The 24,585-nt window shown below is 39.5% G+C and overlaps 1 protein-coding gene across 8 annotated transcripts in view; it reads right to left on the reverse strand.

Moving 5' to 3' along the window:
• LOC138000575 (matrilin-2-like) overlaps positions 1 to 24,585 on the reverse strand; it is a 35,034-nt gene that overhangs the window by 1,951 nt on the left and 8,498 nt on the right. For 2 of the 8 annotated variants that reach the window (XM_068847078.1, XM_068847079.1), the window contains 11 exons: positions 19,925 to 19,985; positions 16,920 to 16,974; positions 15,630 to 16,356; positions 4,920 to 5,048; positions 4,201 to 4,365; positions 3,905 to 4,021; positions 3,071 to 3,187; positions 2,645 to 2,767; positions 2,418 to 2,540; positions 1,618 to 1,743; positions 675 to 797 (listed from right to left, as the gene is read on the reverse strand). In XM_068847078.1, the coding sequence (XP_068703179.1) occupies positions 675 to 797; positions 1,618 to 1,743; positions 2,418 to 2,540; positions 2,645 to 2,767; positions 3,071 to 3,187; positions 3,905 to 4,021; positions 4,201 to 4,365; positions 4,920 to 5,048; positions 15,630 to 16,218 (1,612 nt within the window). In that variant the 5' untranslated portion in view covers positions 16,219 to 16,356; positions 16,920 to 16,974; positions 19,925 to 19,985. Of the gene's footprint in view, positions 1 to 674; positions 798 to 1,617; positions 1,744 to 2,417; positions 2,541 to 2,644; positions 2,768 to 3,070; positions 3,188 to 3,904; positions 4,022 to 4,200; positions 4,366 to 4,919; positions 5,049 to 15,629; positions 16,357 to 16,919; positions 17,127 to 19,924; positions 19,986 to 24,585 lie in introns of those variants that run through there. The other 6 variants (XM_068847076.1, XM_068847080.1, XM_068847082.1 and 3 more) reach the window with 4 other exon arrangements.

Here is a 24,585-nt window from a genome sequence, read left to right on the forward strand (position 1 = left end):
CAAAATAGTTCTGGATCTGAATTGATTCTTGAAAACCACGGTATAATTTAAGCTCCCTCAAATGTTTCAAAATCTTAACAGGACTATATCATCGACTCAAATCAGGTAATTGAGCCCGCGCAAATGACCAACACCATTAAGCCATCAAGCTATGTTGTTATTGGACCGTTTGCATTTAGTCTTCTGACGTACCCGTCAATTCACTCTCGTCCACAGAGGTCGCGATTCTTTTGGTCAGCGTCAAGAGCATTAAAAAATTACGCGCAGTCGCAGTGGGAAGCCTTTATCGTTGCCGTTGACAACCAATTACTGAGACTGCGCAAAAGAGCCGGAATTCTATGAAACGCGAACTTGGTGCTAACCGAATTAATCGGAACCTTTTGGACGAGAACACTATCGTTAATAGAGAAATCTAATCTATCTTCCAGTTGGACTTCTCGTGTTGAGAGTTGCCACTTTCTGGACATGCTGTTCCACTAGTTTACTTGTCTTTAATTGACATTAATACGATGACTTATAAACGAATCAATGCCGGTTGCCAACTAAACCTGAATCTGAGAGTCATCGGGTAAGGTGGCTCAGAAAGAAAGCTTATGAAGGGCAAAACCATCGATGATGCAGACGCTGGCATCATGAGTAAATATTCCCCTGAATCATTTGCAGGGATGGTTTACCTTTGCATGTCTTTCTGTCTTGCTGTAACGTGTATCCATATACGCAAGAGCACCTGAAACTTCCCGGAAAATTGTCGCATCTTTGACTGCAGCCACCATTTGAATTCGCGCATTCATCCTCGTCTACAAGGAAAATGAGACGAAAAACGTTTGTGAGAAAGAACAATGAGCAGGGAAAACCATTAAGAGTCAAAGACATGGGTGAAATGTGAAGGTTTCGGCGTTGTAATTGGGGGTTGTCCATTACTCACAAATAGACTCCGTTGGTGTTAGTGGTGATTCCAACGGTTCTATTGGTGAAAGCGAAGGTGTTTTATGTGGTTGGCTTATAGAACGAGGAATGTCCATAATAATTATTAGCGCGTTTCAACTTGGTGTAAAAGCGAACTTGTTTTGCACCAATAGAGCCATTGGAATGTCATCATTTTCTATTGGTACCAATCCTGCCATTGGTACCAATGGACCATTGGTTTGATGAACAAATCGTATCCGTTTGTGTAGATTGGACATGAGTGGAGTAATTCGGCTAAACAGCGAGCTTTAGAGATGAAAACCTTGTCGCCTCGAACGTCAAAACTGACGATATGAGATTGATAATTTTCTTCTCAGCATCTACATCTACCAGTTCCAGCTCTCTGCAAATTGCCTTTGACAAATGATTTAAATATTTACACGGCCTCATACCATAAGCCTTTTCGAGACATTTATTCCGAACCGGCCACATGCCGCTGGAGAAAGTAAGCAATCCCACAGCAGGGGAATCCGTTCGTTCTCTACTTTGTGACTCGACAACAACTGTTTCGAAAAAAGTTTTGACTTAGAAACAGTCTTTCAAGTGTAATACCAAACTTCGGATTGCTGTTTGTGACATTCGGAAAGACAACGATCCTCTGGCTTAACCTCACTAATAATCAAAACGTGAGTTGGAAAACGAACAACTTACCGACGCAAATCTTTTGTCTGTCGCTAACAAATCCCTTAGGACAATCACACGTGTGTCCTCCAACGGTGTTGCGGCATCGAGAAGGATAGGGACATATCCCAGGATAAAGTGCGCACTCGTTTATATCTGCAATCAGAAAAACATGACATATGGACTTTATCAAACAACTTTTCTTTTATGATCATTTTCGTTGGGCGTACGGATTAATAGTCTTATGATTTCCGTTTACTTCTTGACGTTATTGATTTTACCGCATTCCGAAGTTAAGGAAATCGCGCCAAGAACTTTACTCCCACAGACGGTAAGTTTTTGCAGATCTTCCCAAGCTTTTCTTGGAATAACGTATGCTTAAAGAACTTCACAACTGTATGAGCAGAACTTAAAATTTGGACCTTCCTTACGTCTAACATTACTAAGATAAGATTATGCCATACCACGGAATTTTTTGAGTAGTTGCTTTAACAACCCTATTGGGATTACCTGGACACCACTTGTAATTTGCTACTAAATGTGTGTATTTGTAAGTTTTGTATCTTGTCAATTATGTATGTTTATCTATTTTGTTTTTTTCGTGTCATTTTGAATACAATTGTTTGCTGGCTTTTAAATAAATGCCACACTCATTTAATAGTTCTTGAATTATTTCGCCTTTACACATTTCGATATAAACGTTTTCCTGTGCTGTAGAAACGCCTCCATGTTTTCATAACTGGACAGCACATAATCATCTTGATATTTTTCATGATTAGTTTTCACAATGATCAGCTTTCGCTTCTTATTTTGAATTTGTCACTACACACCTACACAGCTCTTGAGGTCATCACTGAGGCGAAATCCGCGTTTACATGAACAGAAATAAGATCCGGGAACGTTGCGACAGTTATGCTGACATCCATGAATTCCGCGTGAACACTCGTCGATGTCTAATTCAACAAACAAATAGCGCAAAGAAACGTTAATTAGGCAAATCTTCGCTAGCGTTTGGAAATGGATAACGACATATTTGTGTTAACAGTTGCCTACAAACCTGAACACGAGACCCCGTTATCATTGAGTTCGTAGCCCGCACTGCATGTACAGCGGTATCCCGTTGGAGTGTTCACACAGTCCTGATGACAAACTCCTTTGAACAAGTCGCACGCGTTTACCTCTGTAAAAACAACACTCGTAGATGAACATCTGTTCTTGCGCAAAGCGTATTTGCGATGAACTTTGAATTGCGAACAACCGATCGTTTCAATAGTAACAATGAAGCCGGTAAGTTTGAATTCGGATTATTTTCGATCTTTCGCAACCCCACTTATCGCTTAACCTCGTTTCCAGGGTCTCCGGGATGGGGAGATGAAAATCCGTCATCATTTAGTAGACTACAAAACTGTTTGATTCTGTTTGATTCAGTTCAATTTACGGCCCGAGTGAATTCAGAAAGTAGCAGATATCAAACTACACTCACCAGCGCACGTTTTCCCATCTGGAGCCATGACGGTTCCTGGGGGACACGAGCAGTTGCCATGTTTGTTACACTTCTCAATGCAAGCGATGTCGCTCGGCAAACATTTAGTCTTCTCGTCTGTAAATAGATATAATAATAATTAGCGTCTAAAGCTAGTTCTTTAACATTAGGGAGCATAAGCTACACCGTTTGAAGTGATAAGAAGTCAAATGCAAAGTTCGCATAACGACAACAGAGGCCACGATTATTTTCAGCGCCCTGACTTACGACCTTGACTAATTCCGATACATGCGCAGTAGTGATAAAAGATCATAACGTTTCAAGTTTCTGAGACTGCGCAAAAGAGTCAAAAATAAAAGAAGTAAATAAAAGATTTCCTGAATCTAAGGGTGCGTTCGATTGACCCTATTCCGGAATAATACGTGGAGTGATGATTTAAAACGGTATGTCTGGCGCTTTTAAAGTAACAAGGATAATAAATGTATGTTTAAAATAGCATTTTAGCAAGTGTTTGATAATTTTAATGTGAATCTCCGTAAACACGAAGGATTTCTAACTTCTATTTCATGTATATTCCTATTCCGGAATACGGTCAATCGAACGCGCCCTAAGTCAGCTAATCAGAGGTTGTTTTTTTCGGAAGAATCACAATCCATGGAGACGCGAATGTCACGTCATATTGCAAACCAAGTCCCTACTTTTTGCTTCTTGGAAGAGGAGTATCTTCAATATGCATAAAATCGCGTATTATCAACCCACGATACCTTTCCAACAAAAATCCATGGCACTTTTTAGTTTAGCAATTTTCCATTAACTTATGTAGCTTTGCTTTACCTTGGCATGTGGTCTTGTCTGATTGCAAATCGAATCCAGCCCTACAAGAACACGAAAATGAGCCTGGGGTGTTTGTGCACAGCTGCGAACACGGTGAGTATCGGCATTCGTCGATATCTGAAAGAAGAGCACGTGGTCATCAGATTAAAAAAATCAATATTTCCGAAAGAAACCGTCCATCAAGCGATGAATCAAACTTTCGGGTTGTTGTTAATGGAATAAAAAAGTCACTGTCCCGTGGCAATCATGCATTCGCTAAAAACGACTGTGCTCCATTAATGAGGTCCTGGACTCACCAACACAACTGTAACCATTCATGTGCAACTGGTAACCGTCTCGACACATGCATTGTGGTTTGCCCTCGTATGCTATGCATTTGTGCTCACACTTGAGCCCATTCTTACACTCGGTCTCAGTTGACTGCAAAGGATCATTACCACCAGGAGATCGTGAAGCGCCGGCTGACAGAAACAGAGACAAGAAACGATACAAAGAAAGATATGAGTTTCAAATCAACACTTTATTTTAAAATTCAAGGTAAAAAGCACACTAGTCTTAAGTAACAGGCTAATATGATGGCGGAACACTGGGCCAGAAAAGATTTATATTTTCAGGTTTCCTTAATCTTTATCAGATAGACAGAATGTTAAGGGTTTTTTTATATTGAATAATTCTGTCTTGAGATGTGAAGAGTCTGTTGACATCTACATTATGCCCCTCGACCTCCTGTTTCATCAAGTGCAGTGAACCCCCTTTAACACCAACTGCTTACAAAGGCAGACATATCTTACAGGTGTTTTAATCCAAGCACTCATTGTTAATTTCCCTCTTAACATCTACAGTGCGGATCGACAAAGTAGCTAACATAAAACGATTTTAAAAGTCTGGAGGCTAAAAGAAAGGCATAGTTATTGATTTAGGCACAATTGTATAAAGACTTACTCTTGAACCCCACCGCAAACACTTAAAGAGGTTTGAGAAACGAACATGCGCACATTCTACTTTAGCGCTTTACCTGCGCAAGAGGTGCCATCACTTTGAAGAGTGTAGCCATCTCTGCAACGGCATTCTGCTTGGCCAGTGGACGATTCATGACAAGAATGTTCGCAGTTCAAAAAGTCAGCGTGACAGGAACTTTTTACAGCTAGATTAAAAGAATGATAAAGACACCATTACGTACAATGAAAATACAGAGCACAGGGACCATGGAAGCTGACTTGTTTTAAGCAGGTTAAGCGGCAAACCTGGAATACGTTTGACCAAAGCCTATAGGTTGCCTTTGTAAGGTTTAGCACCAATATCAGTTAAGTTTGACTAATGCTAACAGGTTTCTATGGAAATGGACCCGTTTCAGTGCTATTGCAAGTTAAGTGTAACCAAAGCCAACACTTTGCCATGGAAAGTTAACCCGCCTTAGGGATAACGCCAGTTAGGTGCGACCAAAAGAAATTACTTGTCTTGGTATTTGACCCGGTTCAGCGAAAATCATACTTTTTCGGTTTAAGAAACTTGGTGCAGTCACATAGAAAAAGCTACTTTAAGTGGCTATGTCATACCATTGGACTTCATTTCCATTGCACGACAACCACGAAATCAAAAAATCAAAAAAGTCTTCGGCTACTGGTCAATATCCAATACCTTCGACAGTGTCCTAAAACCCTATTTCAGTTACCGTGAATTAGTGTTTCATTGGCGCCCTACTTGTTTTGTCTTAGCAGAGTTCTACCACATGGTAGCATACTTCTTCATTTTTACCGTATAAATGAGCTGGACTATTTGCTTTTTTTATAAGATTACATGCTGCGTTATGCTTCTCTCTTATCTACAGAAGAACACAATTGGTCGTGATCTTCCTTCATTTCAGTATGTCCTTCTTTCTGCCGGGACATAGACGTTATCTTTGAGCGGAAAGCACTGACAAATCGGAAAACACAGCCCGACAGAGCAAGCACCCACAGATATCCTCTACGTTAGCGGACAGCGAACTGCTTGTTAAAAATATTTTAATACAAGTAACACTCTTGAATACTCGCAGCTTGGACAGAGCCGTAGCCATCAGCATGAGGCAATCCGAGCTATTACTTGCCTCCGGCAGTGATTTTTGTCGCGACGTTTCTCAAAAATGCGGGATCCCAGCTTTAAATGTAGCCACCAAAAACACTTTAAATACCTACAAAGATAATTTAACCATGGATATTGCCTCAGTCATAATTTTTGTCTGGCTCTGGCCATGTGTGTTGGAGAAGATTAATGAAACCGTTAAGGCGAAATCCTCTTATCCATTAAAATAGTTTTTTTATCCTCAGGTGAATAAGGTCTTGGCCCAGATCTGTTTTATGAAAATAAGTGAAGGTGTAGTCTAACTATCGGTCCATTTTATATAACACGAAATAACTTTGGGACATCGTTAACAGCAATAAGATGTGAAACCTTAACCGCTATAAAGGATGATGCGTTTCACGTGACCTGTTAAAGTAATTTTTTGCACAGAAATCTTGTCAGCTAAACGGCAACGATTTTTATCCATTTCTGGTAGCTGGATTTATCTTCATGATGTCAACAATATTGGATACATCATTTCTGCGCTTGGAAATTTCAAGATAATTTTAAATAAATGTCCGATAAAAGGAAATCTATGAGTTGGCACAGTATCATCATTTTCTGTTATTCCCTGGGGTTAAGTCATGCTAGGATTTTAGGTCAATTACACGAAAACACATATTCGAATCAAGTAATCAAGTTTTGTTTACAATAGGACCTAAATGCCATAGAATGAAGTGTCGAATTGGATCGGAATTTACATGCAATTTTTCAGGAATTCAATGATAAAATCTCCTAAGGACGAGCGAAGTCTTAGTCCAGAAACAAGTAACGAGAAAAAATTACATTGAGTGCCGGAACAAATTAATGAAAAGGCTTGAAATTTCGCTGATCTCGGCGTTGATTCAAGAATGACGAAACATCCGCATGAAATAGTGAAATCTCTGACCACTCAAACTGAAAAAAATACATATTATTTGATAGGTTTCTGATACACACAGATTCTTAAAAAAAGGCTGACAAGACAGGGCCGATGAAGTGTTTACTACCCAGATTCTCAATGCCTGTGCCAAGGAAAGGATAAGCGGAGGGTGTGGACCAAAATACAAATAAATCTCTTTCACATGAAAATAACGAAAAATTGTGAAAGAAAGGCTTAACGAAACAGACGCAAAGCAGATCAATGTTCAATTTATTTATGGGAAAACCTCACGGGAGGTCAGAGGTTAAAATCTGAAACGGACCTCTACTTGAGAGGTCCTCTTACTAAGTGAAGAGGACAAATGCCTCTCTTGAAAGTAAAAAGTTCGATCTTCTAGTCTTCTTTGACACAGAAAAGCGATATTATAAAACCGAAGGTCCCTTATCACAGTACTTGCACTTAGCAGCATTGTTCCAGTGAAGTATGGAATTTAGTTGCAAATGAGATGTTCTGCACTGGCTCATTCTGTTGTGAGGGCAACTGCGTCGGACGGATATATTCAACTGGCTTTGTAAACTTCAACGCAGTTATTTGCTCCACAAAGCACTGATAAAGACGGCAAAGTGTCCCACAAAGGGTTGTATCTAATTCGTAATTTTAATTAAAAGAGAAAACCCTTTTTATGTTCAAAAGTTCTAAAAACGCGACAAATGTCTACTAGTTCGTTTTTTTAAAACACCCGACTGGATTCATTCAAGTGGTTTTCTAACCAGAGACCATTGCGAAGAACAAAGAGAGTAAAGAACTTTGTAAGATATATGGGAGACAGATGAAATCGAAACTTCATTTTGCAAAGCAAGTGGGATTAAGAGCAACGCTTGTTGACAGACAAAAGAAAGCGAGTTAGAAGAAGAGAAATGAATGTGGGAAAGACAGTTGTCAACATTTATCCACAGATTGCCGATAGAGGAGGAAGTTCATTTAAACTGCAATAAATATAAAGTTGGGTGAGGTAGCTGTTGATGGAAAGGCCCAAACTAATACTAGTTTATAAAAGGAAAGAAACAAACAAGAGCTAAAATAGATAACGTAAGCCATAAAAGATGATTTTATTAATTTTGACTGCGATGGCAATGTTGTTACCTCGGCTTCATTTTTGTTATACTTTTTTTTTATTCCTCGGAGATTCAATCGCATGACGAGAGCGAAATATTTTCCTATACGTGTAATAAACTTTTCTTAAAATAATCCAATCGCAATAAACACTCGCGATCCTGTCATCAATAAGCTCAGCTTGTTCCTTTAGCTGTTCATGACAGCTGTTGACTCACGCAAACCCCATCAAGAGAGATTATTCTATTCCTAGGTTATACCATGCGAGAAAATAACCCGACACAAGGACCTCTATCTGCGTTGAACCAAATTAAGACCGGTTAACAATTTTCCAATCAGATTTTGGGACTGTTTGAAGGCCTGACGTTTTGCCGTGATAACCTCGCTTGCGCCCAGGGCATCAATATTCCCGGAAATGTTCCAACCTTATCATGACACAGTTACCGACCTTGTATAAACTCGCACGTTGAGCCTTGTCTCGGTCGTCCAGTGATCGATAAAAATAGAACAAGCCATCTCAATATCACGGATTCAGTCCTTTGCATGACAAATAACCGATATTCTATTAATGCAGAGTTGATATTAAGTGACAAACGAATGGATCAAAGAAATATCGTTTATATTCACACACCAAAAGCGACGTTTTTGGGCGTTGCCAGTCTACGGGTCCAGGCTGGTTATTAGTGTAGAGCGATCACATGAATTTGGCGTGGTGATCATAGAACGAAAAACAATAAAGCAGCAATGTTTTTGGTTTGGAGACTCAAGAACACGTGTACCCGAACATGCGACACGTGAGTTTAAAAGCGTGCGTACCGCATTATCTCAAACGGAGTGAAATTTTTCTTACAAGAACGGGGTTGGAGGTTAAGTGGTGAGCTTCTTCATGTACCAAATAAACTGTTTTAGCTCATTGAATTGACAATATCGGATATAAATTTATAAGGAATTAAAGAGATAAGGGCAGAGCAGTCTTTTTATGAAATTAATGAAGCCAATAAAATAATGATATTATGTCTAAGGCCTACCAAATAATTATCCCCTTATCCCCCTTCCCCACCCCCCCTTTTTTTGATGAACACCTTTATCTTGCCTTGTCTTAAATGTCTCCAAGGTATGTTTCCCGCTGACTCATTTAAGGCGAAGAAACGGACTATAATAATTATTAGTTTCGGAAGGTTCCAAGCAGTTGTAACACTTCCAGATAGTCACTAGAAATTATTGACTTCAGCGCTGCCCGAAGCCGCCTGAAGCCGCGAAGACAGCGACTACAAAGAGGAACTCGTGCTGAGTTTATTTGAAAGGACACACTTGAATAAAGATCAGCTTAAAGGGGGCATAGTGCTTTTTAGAAGCTTTTACATCCATGATCACACTTCAGGCCCTAGATATTCAATAGGTGGATAGCGCTATCCACCGGATAAATCTCTTTCCATTGGATAGCACAATCGGTTTCGCTATGACTGCTGGATACTGATTTATCCAGCGGATAACAACTGACTCCTGGATTTTATCTTCCAAAGGAGGGACATCTTAATAGAGGTACTGAAACACCACTATATATAAGTCTCCAACGCTAGAGAAATTACTGATTCGCCTTCCTGACAATAACTTGAATCTTATATTGTTGTCATACAATGTGGTGTTCGCTCGTTATATAACTTTATGTTCCTCTTCGAGGGGAAGATGGGCTTAAGCACGTAAACCGCATTTTGTGCTGTGTAGCTGGCCTTACTGCCAACCAATCGATTTTCATCTTGAAAGGCTTTATTGTCATAATCATCTCTGGAAAAGCGGTCTTTGTAGGATATTCCTGGCTTGAAACTAGTGGATGATTCCGCTAATCTCTTTATTACTAATTCTGGTGTTAATCCCTTTCGCGGGTCTACTATCTCTAGAGGTGACTAAATAAAAACTCATAGGGTGGACGTGATCGACGGCCCGGAAACAGCAGATATTCCGGATGAGCAACTGGGTATCTCTTGCGTATATGCTCCTCAAAACAAACGTTTCCTCGAAAATGAGGAACTGGCTGTTAAACCCACTACAGACCAGAATTTCCCAATTAAGCTGAGGCTGACGTGATCACTCACATCCAATGACTATCATCCAATCGTCTGTTAATTTTCCAAATTTTCGATTTCCGTTTCCAAAGCTGTTGCTGTGATAATATATAAAGGCTTTATATATTATCACAGCAACAGCGTTGTCAAAGAGGAACTTCTTATTCAATAATAGTATTAATATCTCAGTGCAGCTTAATTTTAAGCTGTCTGGAAAACCACATCCGCAAATTTGTAAACTGAACGCATTCAGTTTTCGAAAGCGTCTGAAAGGTGGTCGTTTTTGGACAGGTATTCGAGTTTTAATTTTTCACGCTTCGCTGAATTGCGTCTTCACACTCCTTGTTTTACGCTTACTTGTGCATGTACAAAGATAATTCCAATAAAATAGAAAATTTGAAGAAGCACGCTAATGCGCTAAAGAATTTCACTGATCTACACCTTATTCCAAAATGTCCGCCATTTTTTGTATTCGTTTGTTTGCTTCTTAAACTTAACATTCAAAAAAATATTTAACCTTGAACGAAGCAACAAGGGTTAATTTGCAAGCAAACAAAAGAATGCTAAAAAGGGTGGCCATTTTGGAATAAGGTAAAAAGAGTCTCACTACAACCTTATCGCATGCGCATGCGTAGACCACGAATAAACTACAAGAGTACAAGAGAAAATTGGAAAACGCATGCAGTTTCTCCAGTTCGTCTTATTAGTATAATTTTCTTAACTTGCGTTAACCCATGTAAAAAATGTATTCAGACAGCATCATAGTTATTTTTCCTTTGTGTGCCACTGAAGTCGCCTCAAGGCTTAAGTTTCTACCTGGAATACATTATGTTATAAGCAACGCGAACAAGATCTCACTTGCAAAAGTATTTACGGCTACAAAAGAGAGACCAAAATCGCGTAGGAGTTGAGACCTTTAAACTTCCACTTAATGTTAAAGCGCCCATTTAATGTTAACTGATTTCAGTTAAATTAAACCCTGACATTTTATAACACCGCCATTAAAAACGTAGCAAAACTTCAGTACTATTCAAACCACGAATTTTGAAGAGTGATTTTTACCAGGAAAATTTTACGAACGTTATTCCACGAGTGCGCCTTTCAAGTCTATAAATTCTTACTTGCTCGCGTCAGTTTAAGGGAGATAATTCAAATGAAAAGGAATGAAGGAAAGAAGCTAAGCTTTCGACTTGTCCCCCACCACGGTGCAATAAAGGAATTTTTATGTGTAATCATCTAAAAGCGAGAACGTTCGTCAAGTTGAAAGATTACACAAAAGAAATACACCAAGCGTGTCACGGCTTGCGCATGCGTGTACCACATTCAAAGAGATTTTTACAAAGTGAAAAACTTATGACAACTAGTTAGTCCGTTTCGTCTGATCAGAATTGTGTTCTAAATTGTTGTCAATCTGTTCGGAAAGACAAGAATTTGGACATTTTCGTTGTGCGTAGGTTGCAGAAGGAAATGCCAAGTCACCAAAGAATTTAAGGCCTCAGGCTTTCATTTTGTCAGCAGATTTCCTTGGAGGTTGGAGGCTGCTTGCGTTTGTAGTTTATTTTAACGGTTTCGAAGTGTTATGCGTTTGATATGATGCAATAGTAGCAAAGTTACTTATCTGTTTCAGTTTTGATCGAACAAGATTGACCATGATTTACATGGAAAATGGAGAAAGTGATATTTGGCAATGAAGTAATTTCTAAGTGCCAACAGAAACCGCAAAAACAAGATACATGCAATACTTACTCTCGATATCTTAGGTAATAATGATTTTGTCTTTGTAAAACAAACAAGAAGAAATAGAAATAAACAAAGAAAGTGTTGGGAAAATAACGTCTCACTCGTATAACTATACACTCTCAATGAGGTCCAAGTCCTATCTTGGGGCGAGACACGAAAAAATGAAAATAGCTTTAGAAGATGTGTTGACATTGGTTGTAATTCATATGACTTGCTTCTAAAGAGTAATTAATTGGAAACATTTTTAGCGCCATAAAACGAAGCCGATATTTGATGATTCTCATATGTTCGTAGGGGCTGAGGTTAATGCCTGAATGGAGTCTTCACAAGATTCCTTGCGATTTTCAGGAACTCTTGCTTTTGCTTCTTCATGATCAACATGTGGTTTATGTTAGTTGATTACCAGAAAACAGCTTGTTATCGAAAAACCAAATGCGGGCGACGAGATAAAATCGAAAATTAAAAGCAGTGCAGAGTAATCGTTTAGACCGTTTACCCTGTGTGTTTGCTTATGCGGAAGACAGGGTCACTTGTTTACCTCGGCTAACCTCTAAGGACTACGTGCATAAAACAAAATTAAATTTGTGCTGCTTTAACGATAATCTCACTGTCGGGGGTTTAACAAGCGGGAAACGATTGGCCTTAAATGGTTAATCAATCTCATACAGTAGCTTAAGCGCAATTTAAAAGGATGTGTATTTTGACGATCCCAAAGTGGCCAAAGACGTAAAGTGCCAAATCAGTGCCAATTCATATTTCCAAAATCCTTTCTGGGCCGGGAGGAGGGGGGGGGGGGGGGGGTGGGGGGTGGGGAAGTATGGGGGCCTAGACGTGGAAGAAGCTACAATCCTGTATACATATGTGTACAGGTTTCCACTTTTTGTACTGGGAAGTTTTTGTGCCGGTCCTATGATTTTCCACGCTCCCTTTAATTAAACCGTACATTTCAATGCCAGCTGGAAGTTGCCGGGGTTTTTTTGCTTTTTATAAGGAAACTGTGAGGAAATTTAATCCACTAAGAATAAATTTCGAGATGACAAGCCTTTCAGGCCTTTTGGTTACAATGAACCCCGCAAAAATGAGACCACCTTCGCTCATTTGGTGATCCTGTTTTCTGTTGTTGAAAGCTCCCCATGCCGGGGGTAAACTACATCAATACATTCATGCAGTTTTCTTCCACTGTTACGTAATTAGAAAGTCTAACACCCTTTTTCGCGTCAGAATGTCTTCCACAGTTCCCAAAAAAGCCCCACGTTTCGAAAATAGACAACTAAAGAAAATTGTTAAATTTAACGTTCTTTAAAACAGACCACAATTCCGCGAAGGGAAACGAGTCGAGAATCCGTTCAACGCGAATTTTTGTCTGAGTTCGGAGTACACGTCCCTTGGCAACCCTGAGGAGGAGGTTGTGATAAAATAATTGGCAAATAAGTCTGGCTTGTATAAACAAGCTCTTTGTAGTCTGATACTTTTTTTTAAAATCATGTTATATATGTTGCTTTCTACCACATTGTATGACATCACGCTCAGAATAAATGATACAATTTATCGTCCCTTGGCAAATCTTCGTTGGAAATGAAAAAAGCCAATTTCTTCGCTCCAAAGACAAAACGGAAAGAGAGTTTCGCAAAAACTTCTGACAGAGATTGCCCTTTCTATTATTCACTCACACTTTCAAAAGTAATAACCGATACTGTCCTGGAAACTGCTTTGAACCGCGCTTCTATGTCTCAGCTGGTCTCACTACTAAATCTTTTGCGGCAAGTTTAGTGTGTTCTTATGTGTGAGATTGGGCCGGCCCGGTTACCGCGATCTCTTCCTGAAATGTCTTGTGAAAATTCCTTATTTAATTTTTTTTTTTACAAGACAGGCATCGCTTGTACGATTTTCAAGTTCTGCGGTACGGAGGCTTTTTAATTTTCGTAATCGCGCGGAAATTTCCCAAAATCCCCAAATGGCCTCACGCAGAGAAACCCGTGGAAAACGAGCTAAAGCGGGTGGGACACAGGAAACAATTTTACTACTTTGTGGTCTAAATGTTTGCATTCAAATTGATATACACAATTTATCTTCTTTAGCTGGAAAAACTCAGTGATAAAATACACGGTTATCCATATACAACAATAAAAGTAGGAAAATGTGCTGATAACATTACCGGGATATCCCGGCTAGTTTTTTAACACGCGCAACGCTTGCACATTCAAGGCAAATCTGTCTTAGGTGTGTTTACTTTTCAAGTATTTGTGACAAATCCTATTTACGCATGTCCTCTTTAGGATGCTAATCTATAATAAATTCCAATAAGCGGTGTACTGGGTGATTAAAATGTCAAGCTTTGATAACGTAAGAAAAGTTATTCTTCTTTTTTCAACGATATGTCTTAGTTTACTGAATCATTAAAAAACAACCGTATAATAGAAAACTGGGTTGGTTAAGACGGCGATAGTGTTGAATCTGTTTCTATATAAGCCGCTAACTACATGAGTACCAAGTATGTCATTAGCATTAGCGATGTATCAAAATGCGAGGAATTTGTTGCTCTGTGAGGCTAACTAAACAAGTTACGACTTGAGACAACAAATACTAAACGAGCGCGGTTGGAAAATAATTCCGGCAAAGACGACTTAAAACTTTGGAGTAATTTACAATGTATTACCATCATTCAAAGCAATGAACAAAGGAATGCTCTGTACTCAATATGAGGAAGGTCCATGGACTAAGAAGCTACGAAATGTGTTATTTTAAGTACACTTCTTACAAGAAGGAAATTTCTTCGGGAAAGTCTCAAAGAAGGCCACTTCGACAATCGCCAAAAAAAGACGCTAAATGCCCACGTGTCAAAAGCACGTTTCACCGTAGCATTCCGCTGAAATCGATGACAATTAATTGTTGGATTGTGCATATCTATCAGGCTCTTATTAGTCGTTGAAACGGATAGCCAAAACTTCATAAAAAAAGGGTTATCATGGCAATCTTTGATTAAAATTAAAACGCGTGGTTTTGGAGAGTGCCATACTTATACACTGTTCTCCCATATGCGTAGAATTTCTCCTTCAATTTCTGAGATAGACGGTGGCGTTTAAGTGTTCTAAAATAAATTGCCAAAATGGAAAGCGACTTTGCAAGAAGAACAATCATCAGTGGCCACCGTGGCACCAAACGAAGGGAAACCGCGTTTAGTATTCCTTTCCTTTCGGCGTTAATGTTGTGGACATGCAATCGCGTAATGAAGGAGCTAATTAGATGGCGGTCAACCAAAGTAGGATCCTTTACTTGACAAAAAAGCAAACGTATCACCTCATCCCCTTCCTTTCGTTCATCATTTGCAACCACCTTACCCCTAATGACGGCGTTTTGCCCGAGAGAAATTCGAGAATTGTAGATCACCGAAGATAAGAGCTTCAATATTTGTTTACATGCGTGTGAAAATACCTAGTACTAATGACGTGCGCAAGGAAAACTGAGAAGTTTGGATTCCCTTCGGTTACAGAAAAAAAAGAGGATTACCTAGGACAGGGCAGTTGACTTCTTCATTGACATTGAGAACAACTCATAAAGTATATCTTACTGATAAGGTCTTATATTGCTTAGTTGTTCTGGAAAAGTTAAAAAGGCTGAAAAGTCATATCCACAGCCGTTCCAGACCAAGCTGAACATGGACTCTTCAAACCGGAACCCACTGCTGTGTTTCCGGTTTGAAAAAACCCTAAAACTTCATTCCACGAGGGATAAGCCGTTATGATATTTGTAAGAAGTATCAGCTTTGCACTACACTGCTGCGACAACGTCATGATTGAGGACGACCATATAACAAGGTACAGAAAATAAAATAAAATAAAAATCTTACCTCGCATGAATTTGCTTTTCACCTCATCCCATCCTTGCTGGTTTTCAGCGCAACCATGATACGACTCTAACCAAAACCGCGCCTGATTTTTCAAACCCCTCGGAATCGGGCGATTGGCCATCTCCAAAACGATGCACGCCGCGAGAACGGAATACAGAGGCCTCCGCAGATCGCTGTATTTAATCTTGGACCATGTCACACCAAAAGTACGCCGCACGGTTTTGTGCAGTGCTGCCAGTTGCCTGTTCTCCTTTCGCTTGGTTTGTGTAGCCTTAAAAGCACACTTATCAACATTCCAAAGACCCCCTTCCTTCGACGTTCGGTTCAGTGACTTTTCGACGATTGCGATACGTTTCACGAAATGGTAGTCTTCCATGAAAACGGGCTGTGAGGTCCTCGTCACAGCCTTCTTGGTCATCTCGTTGGCATCGCGGATCACTCCAATTCCTTGAGAGTCAAATATCAGCAGCGATTTTGGGATGGTGATTCGAACCCTCTTTGATCTGGCATCTCCTGGCTCAAGACCGCACATAAACACAGCAAGGAAGCACAAGATCGCAGCTTCAAACTTCACTCTCTCCATCGTCATCGATTTTTTTTTTCAGCACTTGAAATGTTATTTTAGCTCCTTGGGGAACTTTCCGAATGACGTTATATTCCTTCAACTGTCGCAGATCTGTCCAGTGTGCTTAGGAATCGGTCAACTTCTCGTCAAACAGCCTTTGCCCTGTATGAAAGAAGTGTCAATGTGAGAAATTGGGCTAATAAATGTAAGGGAAATCCTGAGGAGTCTCGAATTTCTGCGACCTGCTGTGCATCAAATAATCAACAGTATTTTCCTCCAGATTATCTCGGGAAACTGACGATGCAGATCAAGGCTATGGTAGTCACAGTGGAAATGGCCCGGAGAAATGCTTACTACAACTGAAAGTTTAAAACGTAGTAGCTGTGTAATTGACCGTTCAGAAGTGGCTAAAGTCTACGACACAGGTTTAATAGCGGTTTAGAGCTCTCTACTAACCGCAAAGTTGACCATAGAAGGACTCTTTTGACACCACGTTTACATTACATGTTTACGAAAATGCTATTCTTCTTTTAAGAAAAACAAGAGTCATGTGAACTGGTAGCTAAAATAACAACAAGAGCTAAAAAGGCACGCGATCACGTATTGTAACTTTCTGAGCAAAAAAAGTCTTTCTTTAAAGCAACAAAATCAAATCGTCAGTGTACGTGGAACATCTACGCTTCGATCAGTTTAGGTTTTGTTTAGATTACTATCGAGAAACTTGCCTCAATGATGAAGTGCTTGAATGAAATATCTGCAGCCTGTCAATACGTTAGTGATCTAATGGAAATAGAAGTCCGTTATTGAAGAGCTGAGGTTATCGTTACCTACACTTATCAGGGTTTGCACGCGTGCGTATTGCGTTAAAACGGCTGAAGGTTGTTTTTCTTTCCCAGGGAGCGCGCGCATCAATCCATCGACTTATCAACCTTCCAATGAATGATTCTTATGTACAGCTACTTACAACAAAACTAAGTTCGCTATTCAGCAAATTAGAGGAAATAGTTGCTGTCATTAGTAAACTTCACTTCACCGGAAGTCGGCACTCCTATGATGTTCCTTGGCACCGGTGACCTCTGATCATCAATTAGAGTGTTACAGGATGGGGTTGCTCAAGCTATTTACGTTCAGTGCACGCAAATGCATCCTGGTTCATTGTAGGCGCCGCAAAGGATATATTTGAAAATCATTTTAAACACAGGCTACTCATAAAGAATATTTGTTCATGGCCTCGTTAAAACCAAGAGCAGCTAATGCAATTTGCTTTCATGTCACGGGATTGAGGGCAGTGAAAGTCTGACCGCCATTTAATGATTCTCCTTTAGTACCCTTCTCCCATATCTGCAAGAGATTTCCTAAGTAGTACTGCTAACGTTTTTTTTCCCACGCAATTGTTCGGGATTACGTTACAGTTACAGACATGAACAACAGTTTCGCTCCCAAGAAAAACAAAAATTTTAACATGGAGAATGTTTTTCTTTAGACTTGACGAAAATCATGATAAGCGATCAAATCAGTGGCTTCGTTGCGGGTCTTTTGCTTAACAGTTCTTCTGACGACTGCGCGATGTTGCTAGGGACCAGATGAACGGATTTACGATTCTACAGCCAGAAAATGATTCCCTTTTTGCATAATAATATGGGTTTTTTTAAGAACTTTAGTAAGAACTTAAGTAAGTTTCAAGAACTTCTCACAGCTTTAAAAACAATCAACATACATCTATACGGAGATCACTCTTACAGATTTGTATGAAATATGGGAGATACTGTCTAGATGAAAGAGAAAATTGTTTTTCAAACTTAAGCGTTTTAGCGACCCGGCGTGAAACGTGAATGAACATGAAAGAGAGGAAATTTATGTGGAAACTCCAGTTAAAGAGGTTCGAGAATAGTCTGAATGAGGTCGGAAAAGTTCTTCAGAGCACGTAGAAAGTTCTTGGCATCGAGTTATTCGTTATTTGGTGGTAAAATTACGTTGGTGTCGCGGAATTTCCTGTTCGGTGGTGAGATTGTGGGTGGGCAAAAAGAAAAAGGAATGAAATTTTATCGTGTAATTCGTTTTTGTGACAAGTCATTATTTGTTAGCTGGGAAAGCACAGAAAATTCATTGGCATCTAGGACAACATCTAGCGCTTCCTTAACTTGCCCAACCAGTTTATAGGATAGATTAAAAAGTTAACGATAGTTTTTTTTTTTTTTTTTTTTTGGGGGGGGGGGGGGGGGGGGGAATTAACCTCGTGTGATTGCTATCTGAACGTGTTGAATGATGAATTAAGAACTGAATTGCTAAGGCTTTTGCCTTACAAATTAAAACTATTTCATTTCATTTCATTTCATGATTAGACTCAATTTTGATTTATGCAGATGTCTCAAATGGAGAATTTCCCTAGTTGTTATTATCAGAGCAGCTGGATAGCAATCAATCGCAACGAATTGGTTTTGGCCACAGTCAACCCAGGGTAAGAGCAAGTCAGCCAAGTTCATAGATAACAGATTTCAAGTCAATTTCATTTCATCGTGAGAAATCAAAGACAGACTAACGTGTCTTCCAAAGATAACAAGTTCAGACAAATTTTTTTCAAGGCTATGCACATAATAATTACGACCAAGGAAGAATTGTTGAAATATAAATTGGACTCTGATGACAAGTGTCCTATAGTGCGTCAATCCAGATATAATTGAACACACCTTAATACATCGTCAACAATAAAATGATTTCCTTTCAAAGTCTTTGAGGTGGCTTATTAAAGACTATCATAAGACAAAATTAAAACTCTCGAACAAATAAATTGTATTCAACTCGTTCGAAGACTCCTTAATTACCATCCGCGGCAAGTAGCAAAAATCACTTCAGTAAATGCAGACCGACTTCGTCTAATCAGGTACTGTTGCAGGAAAGCAATGCTTGTGTACTTGTAAAAACAACGCAAATAAACTTTCTTCAGATGAAGTTTTATGTAAGGCAAGCTATTTCAACAATGTCGAATCGAAAATTGTGGCCAATTCTATTAAATATAAGTGGCAATTGACAGCCGGCTTTCATTCAAGATTTTTTTCCTGTCTTTCCCCTTACCGTTTTCTTTTTACTTTTCTCTTTTCTCTTTTTTGTGTAAACTTAGTGTTATTGTTGTCCGTTCTCAGGTTGAATCCGTTTTTACATGGATTAATTTAAATTGGTGAACCTTATTTTACCTGTAGGCTGAACACCCGAATTGAAGAAACCTTTTATGGAGCCTAAATTAAGCCTAGAGAAAAATTAGGGTCAGGTTAGGATTAGTTTTGGTTATTAGATATGGTTATCAATTATGACTTATAATACAAAAGCAAATATTGAAAAGAACTGTGTTAGGTTGAGCATGTCTAGTGTACCTTGGCTGCCAGAGGTCTTTCTCTCTCAGAACGACCGCATTCCGTCGCTCTAAGAGAGAAAAAACCTCTGGCATCCAGGGTATGCGTAGTAGTGAAGACACAGGTCTATGGATCTGGAGGGTCCAAGTTCGAGTACTGGTAAGGTCGTAAGTGCATAGTACACCTTTCACCTTTTTGTCCTATTTAGGCTGAATGGGATAAGTGTATTGAGGAAAGGGATAAGTGATTTCAGTCATTTTTGGGGCGCTGATAGCTGCTTTGAACTAGGTAGAGTGAATATTCAACTTATGTAAAAACGGCCCGGGATTCAACCTGAGACAGGATTTGACCGACTACACTATTTAGAATGAACTTCACATTACCTCTTATCCCAGTCAGTTTATCTTCTTTGGAAAGAAACGTCCTCAATTTTCTTGATACTCACTAATCAAAACACATAAAGCGGTATAAAAGGCAATGATCCAACAGGCAATCAAGCCGGTAAATATTAAGTGTCTGAATTTGTCATGCTTTGTTTTGGTCTCGCCATTCCGGCGGAAATACAGTGAGTGCTTATTTTTGATATGTCAAAGAGGCGACCTCTTAGCATAAGTCCCAAGGTTTCTTGAGGTTTCCCCGCCACTTATTCCTATCCTAATATTATTTGTTGTAAGTGTTGGTGGTGAAAAATCTGAAAAATGTTGATTTGATTTCATTTGAACTGAGTCCAACGGGTGCAAATAAGATTTGTATAATTGTGTTCAATGAATCCTGTAAATAATTTTTAAAAATAAAAGCGATTAAATGAATAGCAATATAACAATAAATATAATACTGATAACACAATAGTGGCCGAGCATTCTGCAGTTACTCCCAAAGTATAGACTCATGTGGCACGAGAAAATAAAGATGAAGAGAGAGAAAGAGAGAGCGTGAGTTGGTAACACGCGGTCCGGGTTATGTGAATTTAACAAAGTTCATTTTGGGAGTTCCCGATGGTTGAAAATCGGTTTTCTCGTGGCGGCTGCCACCACATGATGTTTCACGACCTAATAGGATTAATGCTACCCCAAGCAGACGTTTCTCCCTTCACATTCCTAAAAATAACTTACAAATCCATCTTTGTAATTTGTTAATTTGTTATGCGTTTATTAACGACGAAGCTCTTACCCTTGAAACGTTATCTCGCAAACTTTTCTAACTTTGATAAATGATATACATGAGAGTTTTGATTGGCTAAGAAGAAATGCAGTTCTCATGAAACAGGGGTGAAAATCTGTAACACAAGTTCAAATTTCAATGGCACGTTCTTGTTAGTCTGACAAAATTGAGTTGTCAAGTGCATTTCAAGTGCCCTGTCTCGCACTACGAGAAAAAGTCATGAAATGATTGAGTTAGGCTTTCCAAAATACAATACGAAAACACGCGTAGTCAACCAGCCAGATTATTCGCACTATCTTGATCAAACGAGATCTCGATCTCTCTTCCTATTTTATGATGTTACCAACGAGAGATCAGATTAGATCATCGGGGGAATCCTTCCGGCATCCCCGGTCTTGGAATCATAGAATTCACTGGGGAATTTAACAGTCAGCAACGAAACCCGGGGGCAGGGACTCGCATATGAAAGTGGCGGGGATGGCCCGTCGTCTGGCTTAAGGGTGTAATTGCCGATTTCATATGTAGCAGTGAAGGTCTCGTTTAGGGTTGTTGCACGCGAATAAATATAAAAGTATAGATTTAATATGTTTTAAATATGGACGTCTCTTCTAAATTAAGGGGTGATGAAAGCCTGGGCCACGCCCAGATTGGTCTCCTTTAGGGGTTTAATTCAAAACTTCCGACGAGCATTCCCGCCCATTCATATGAAGAGTTCCCCCCCCCTCCCCCCGGGCAACGACGATGGGCCGGTGCACGCTCTGTACCCTCCTCTCACCTTTTGTCGTATTTCTTTGCCGTCAATCTCCCTCCAAACTTCAGCAGGTCTACCCTTTTTAATTTTTTTAGTCAAATGTAAAGAGACTTTTATACTCGGTAATATTAACAATTATCAGCTGTTGGGGCCATCTGTTAATATAAAGAGCATCTATCGGACAGGAGACATTTTTTGCTTTTTTCGCGAAACGGGGTCATGTTCAATTCGGAATCACCGACGACAAATCGATTTGAAGGTCCGAACGAACGCGAACGGGACTTGAACTCGAAGCATGCACATTCAAATACAACGCCTTAACCCACTTATATCCAGAGATGCATGTTAAATTTTGATATCCATCATGACGTTTCCCATGTGCTGCCTATTTCTAGGAATTTATGACGTATTCAGTCCCAGACGCGAAGGAGGAGAACAAGTGAACACGTCGTGACGCCATCAAACTCTTCGAGCATCTAATTACGAGCAGCTCTGGGCGTATCTTCCTAACAACCGATGCACAAGGGATATTGTGTTCAGATACGATGACATTTTTGTAACCCAATGGCAGTGTCTTCATTTCGTTGCTCGTATAATTTTGCGATTAATTAAGGTTTCTCAGTAGCACCTTCAAGCGAAAGAAACCTCGCGGAGATCGGCAAGTCGACTCTATCAGCATTAAATCAACGTCAGTCTCTCTGAATCGAGACGGTACGAATTATTTAAAGGAAGTGGGATATTAAAGGGCCACCGACAACCACAAGTCTTTGCGGGCGTGCAAGCTATCGGCGCCATTTTCTGTAATACAGAAACTAGTATTTCTTGAAAAGTCAAATTCCATGGCCTCACATCGTCGTGTTTTGGATGCCCAGTAGCTTCAAACTTTGTTAATATTTTCCTTAATGTTTAAATATTGTATTTTTGGCGTTATTTGGGTGTTGTGTTCGTGTTAAAAGCGAAATGAAAACTGTGAAGAAAGGTCGTCCGCCGAGGAAGGAAAAGCACCATGTTATTTGGCTCACTACTTCAACCTTAAGATTATGGAACGAAAGGAGGAAGGCGTTTGGATTAAAAAACAAATCGAACAGCGAATTCGCAGAAGCCTCTTCTTCACGGGATTTTTCTGAAGCGATTCGATTGCCCGGATAATAACAACAACAAAGGCGCGCAAAGGACAATGGTTGTCGGTGGCCCTTTAAAAATATTTCATCTGTCCGCCTCTTTTCAGCAAACTTAACTAGTCTATCTTCCTTTTTACCACAATTGCTTGTAATCTCGCAATCTGATTGGCTAATTTGCCGTTGTCGATAAGAGTCTAGACAACGCTGTACGCGTCTTGCTCGCGTCCGTTTGTCTCAGAATGTAATAGCCAATCAGGAACGCCCATTTTGGGGAAAATAAACCAATCATATTGCGAGAAAGTTATTGCCAACGCTTACTATTTCTTTGTGTCATGATTTTGGTCAGGCTCTGAAATAAGCACTTTCTTTAACGTTGATTATTGTGGTAAAAAGCAAATCCAAAGTGCACGCGAACCCACAACATTTTGACCACTGTGACGACGAATATCGTTGTCGATAACAGTACAGACAACGCTGAACCGCTTTCGATTTGCTAATTTTACTTCGTTCCTCTGTTCCCAGTTCAAATTGTCCAAGTGTATTTTCTCCTAAACCTATGCGAGACCCCTTTAGCTTCAACAACTACGCATAGCGTTTCTGACGTATCAACGAGATCATATCAAACGAATTTCGGCAGCACGGGCTATCCATTTAAAACTAACAATTTTTTTTTTTAGAACGCCGCGTTAAAATTTTTAACTGTTTGCCAACTTTTTTAGAATTTCAATCCACTTCCATCCTTCATCCGATGAAGGAATATGGTTCTTACTAATAAAATTACAGTATTATTTTTTGGTTTTTGTTCAGTAGAAAGACAATTTTAGAGTAATGCTGCTTGGAGTGACACGAACTTTGCATTTAATTTAGAGACGAACTGCAATAGGCCTTATTCGCGCGGTGGCCAAATAGATTTCGTACACCGAGCCTCGAGTTCAAATGTTTCGGAACGAGTTTCGGTGGGCAGAAATAAAAAGTTTTCAATCCCTCGGGACTCAACATGCCAAGGCCCATTATCAGTGGATAACCTGAAAGTAGTGTATCTTCTAATAGGACGTTTCCAACCATCCTCTAGAGACACCAATAACAATAGAGAAATGTACGACTTCTGGTCACTGGACGAACAAAAGAAACTAATAAGAGATGTTGTGTTTTCGGCCACCAACATGGCATTCGATGACGTCACGTGAAACCTCCTCTACATTTTCAGATACAACGAGCAAAACTTCATAACTCGATGACCTAACAGTAAATACATTGAAAGAAAAAAAAAACAACGAAAGGACTCACTTGGGAAATTTGTTTCAATTTCCTTCCCTCTAAAGTCTAATTTCGGACTAGAATTCGTTAGTGTTCCAATAGAAGTGTTGCCGAACTGAGAAAGAAGTTGTTCATTTGATGTCCGAGTGCTTCCCCAAAAGAGCTTCGAATATTGTTCGGTTTTGGACTTAAGTCATTACGGCCCTGGTTAAAACCGCTGCTATCATTTATTGCTTTGTAAGATAATAAACGAAGACACGAAGTCGTGAAAATCTCACAAAACCCTCGCATTTTCTTATCGTCAAAGCATGTTTAAGTATAAGCGGATCGTAGTTTTGCAAATGGATTTTCTGCCAGTCGCATTGTTTTGATAAGAAGTCCTTATAAACAGAAAAAAGAGACCAAAATTAGCATATGAAAAGCAAAGTAGCTGAACTGATTCAAGTGAGCATTCTTGCTTCCACTCAAGTTCCAATCTTCAATGGTAACATGTTTTTTCGTTTAATAGTTTATTTCCTTTTCAGTTTTGTGCTGTCTTTTTGTCTTAACAAGCAAATATTATCGTTAATCTTTCATCTTAAAGTGCTTTTTCCTTTTTCCTTTTTGCTTGTTTGTTTGTTTGAGTGTGTATGCAAACAAAGACTTCGCAAATGAATCAACTCTCTGACGGATTTGTCCTTCTTCAAAAGCGTTCATCACCAGGTTAACATTTGTTTGTGACTACCTACGATTTTCCGGAAGAATGACGCAAAAT

This window comes from Montipora foliosa, chromosome 4 (genome assembly GCF_036669935.1).
Source record: "Montipora foliosa isolate CH-2021 chromosome 4, ASM3666993v2, whole genome shotgun sequence".
In the NCBI taxonomy this organism is placed as follows: domain Eukaryota; kingdom Metazoa; phylum Cnidaria; class Anthozoa; order Scleractinia; family Acroporidae; genus Montipora; species Montipora foliosa.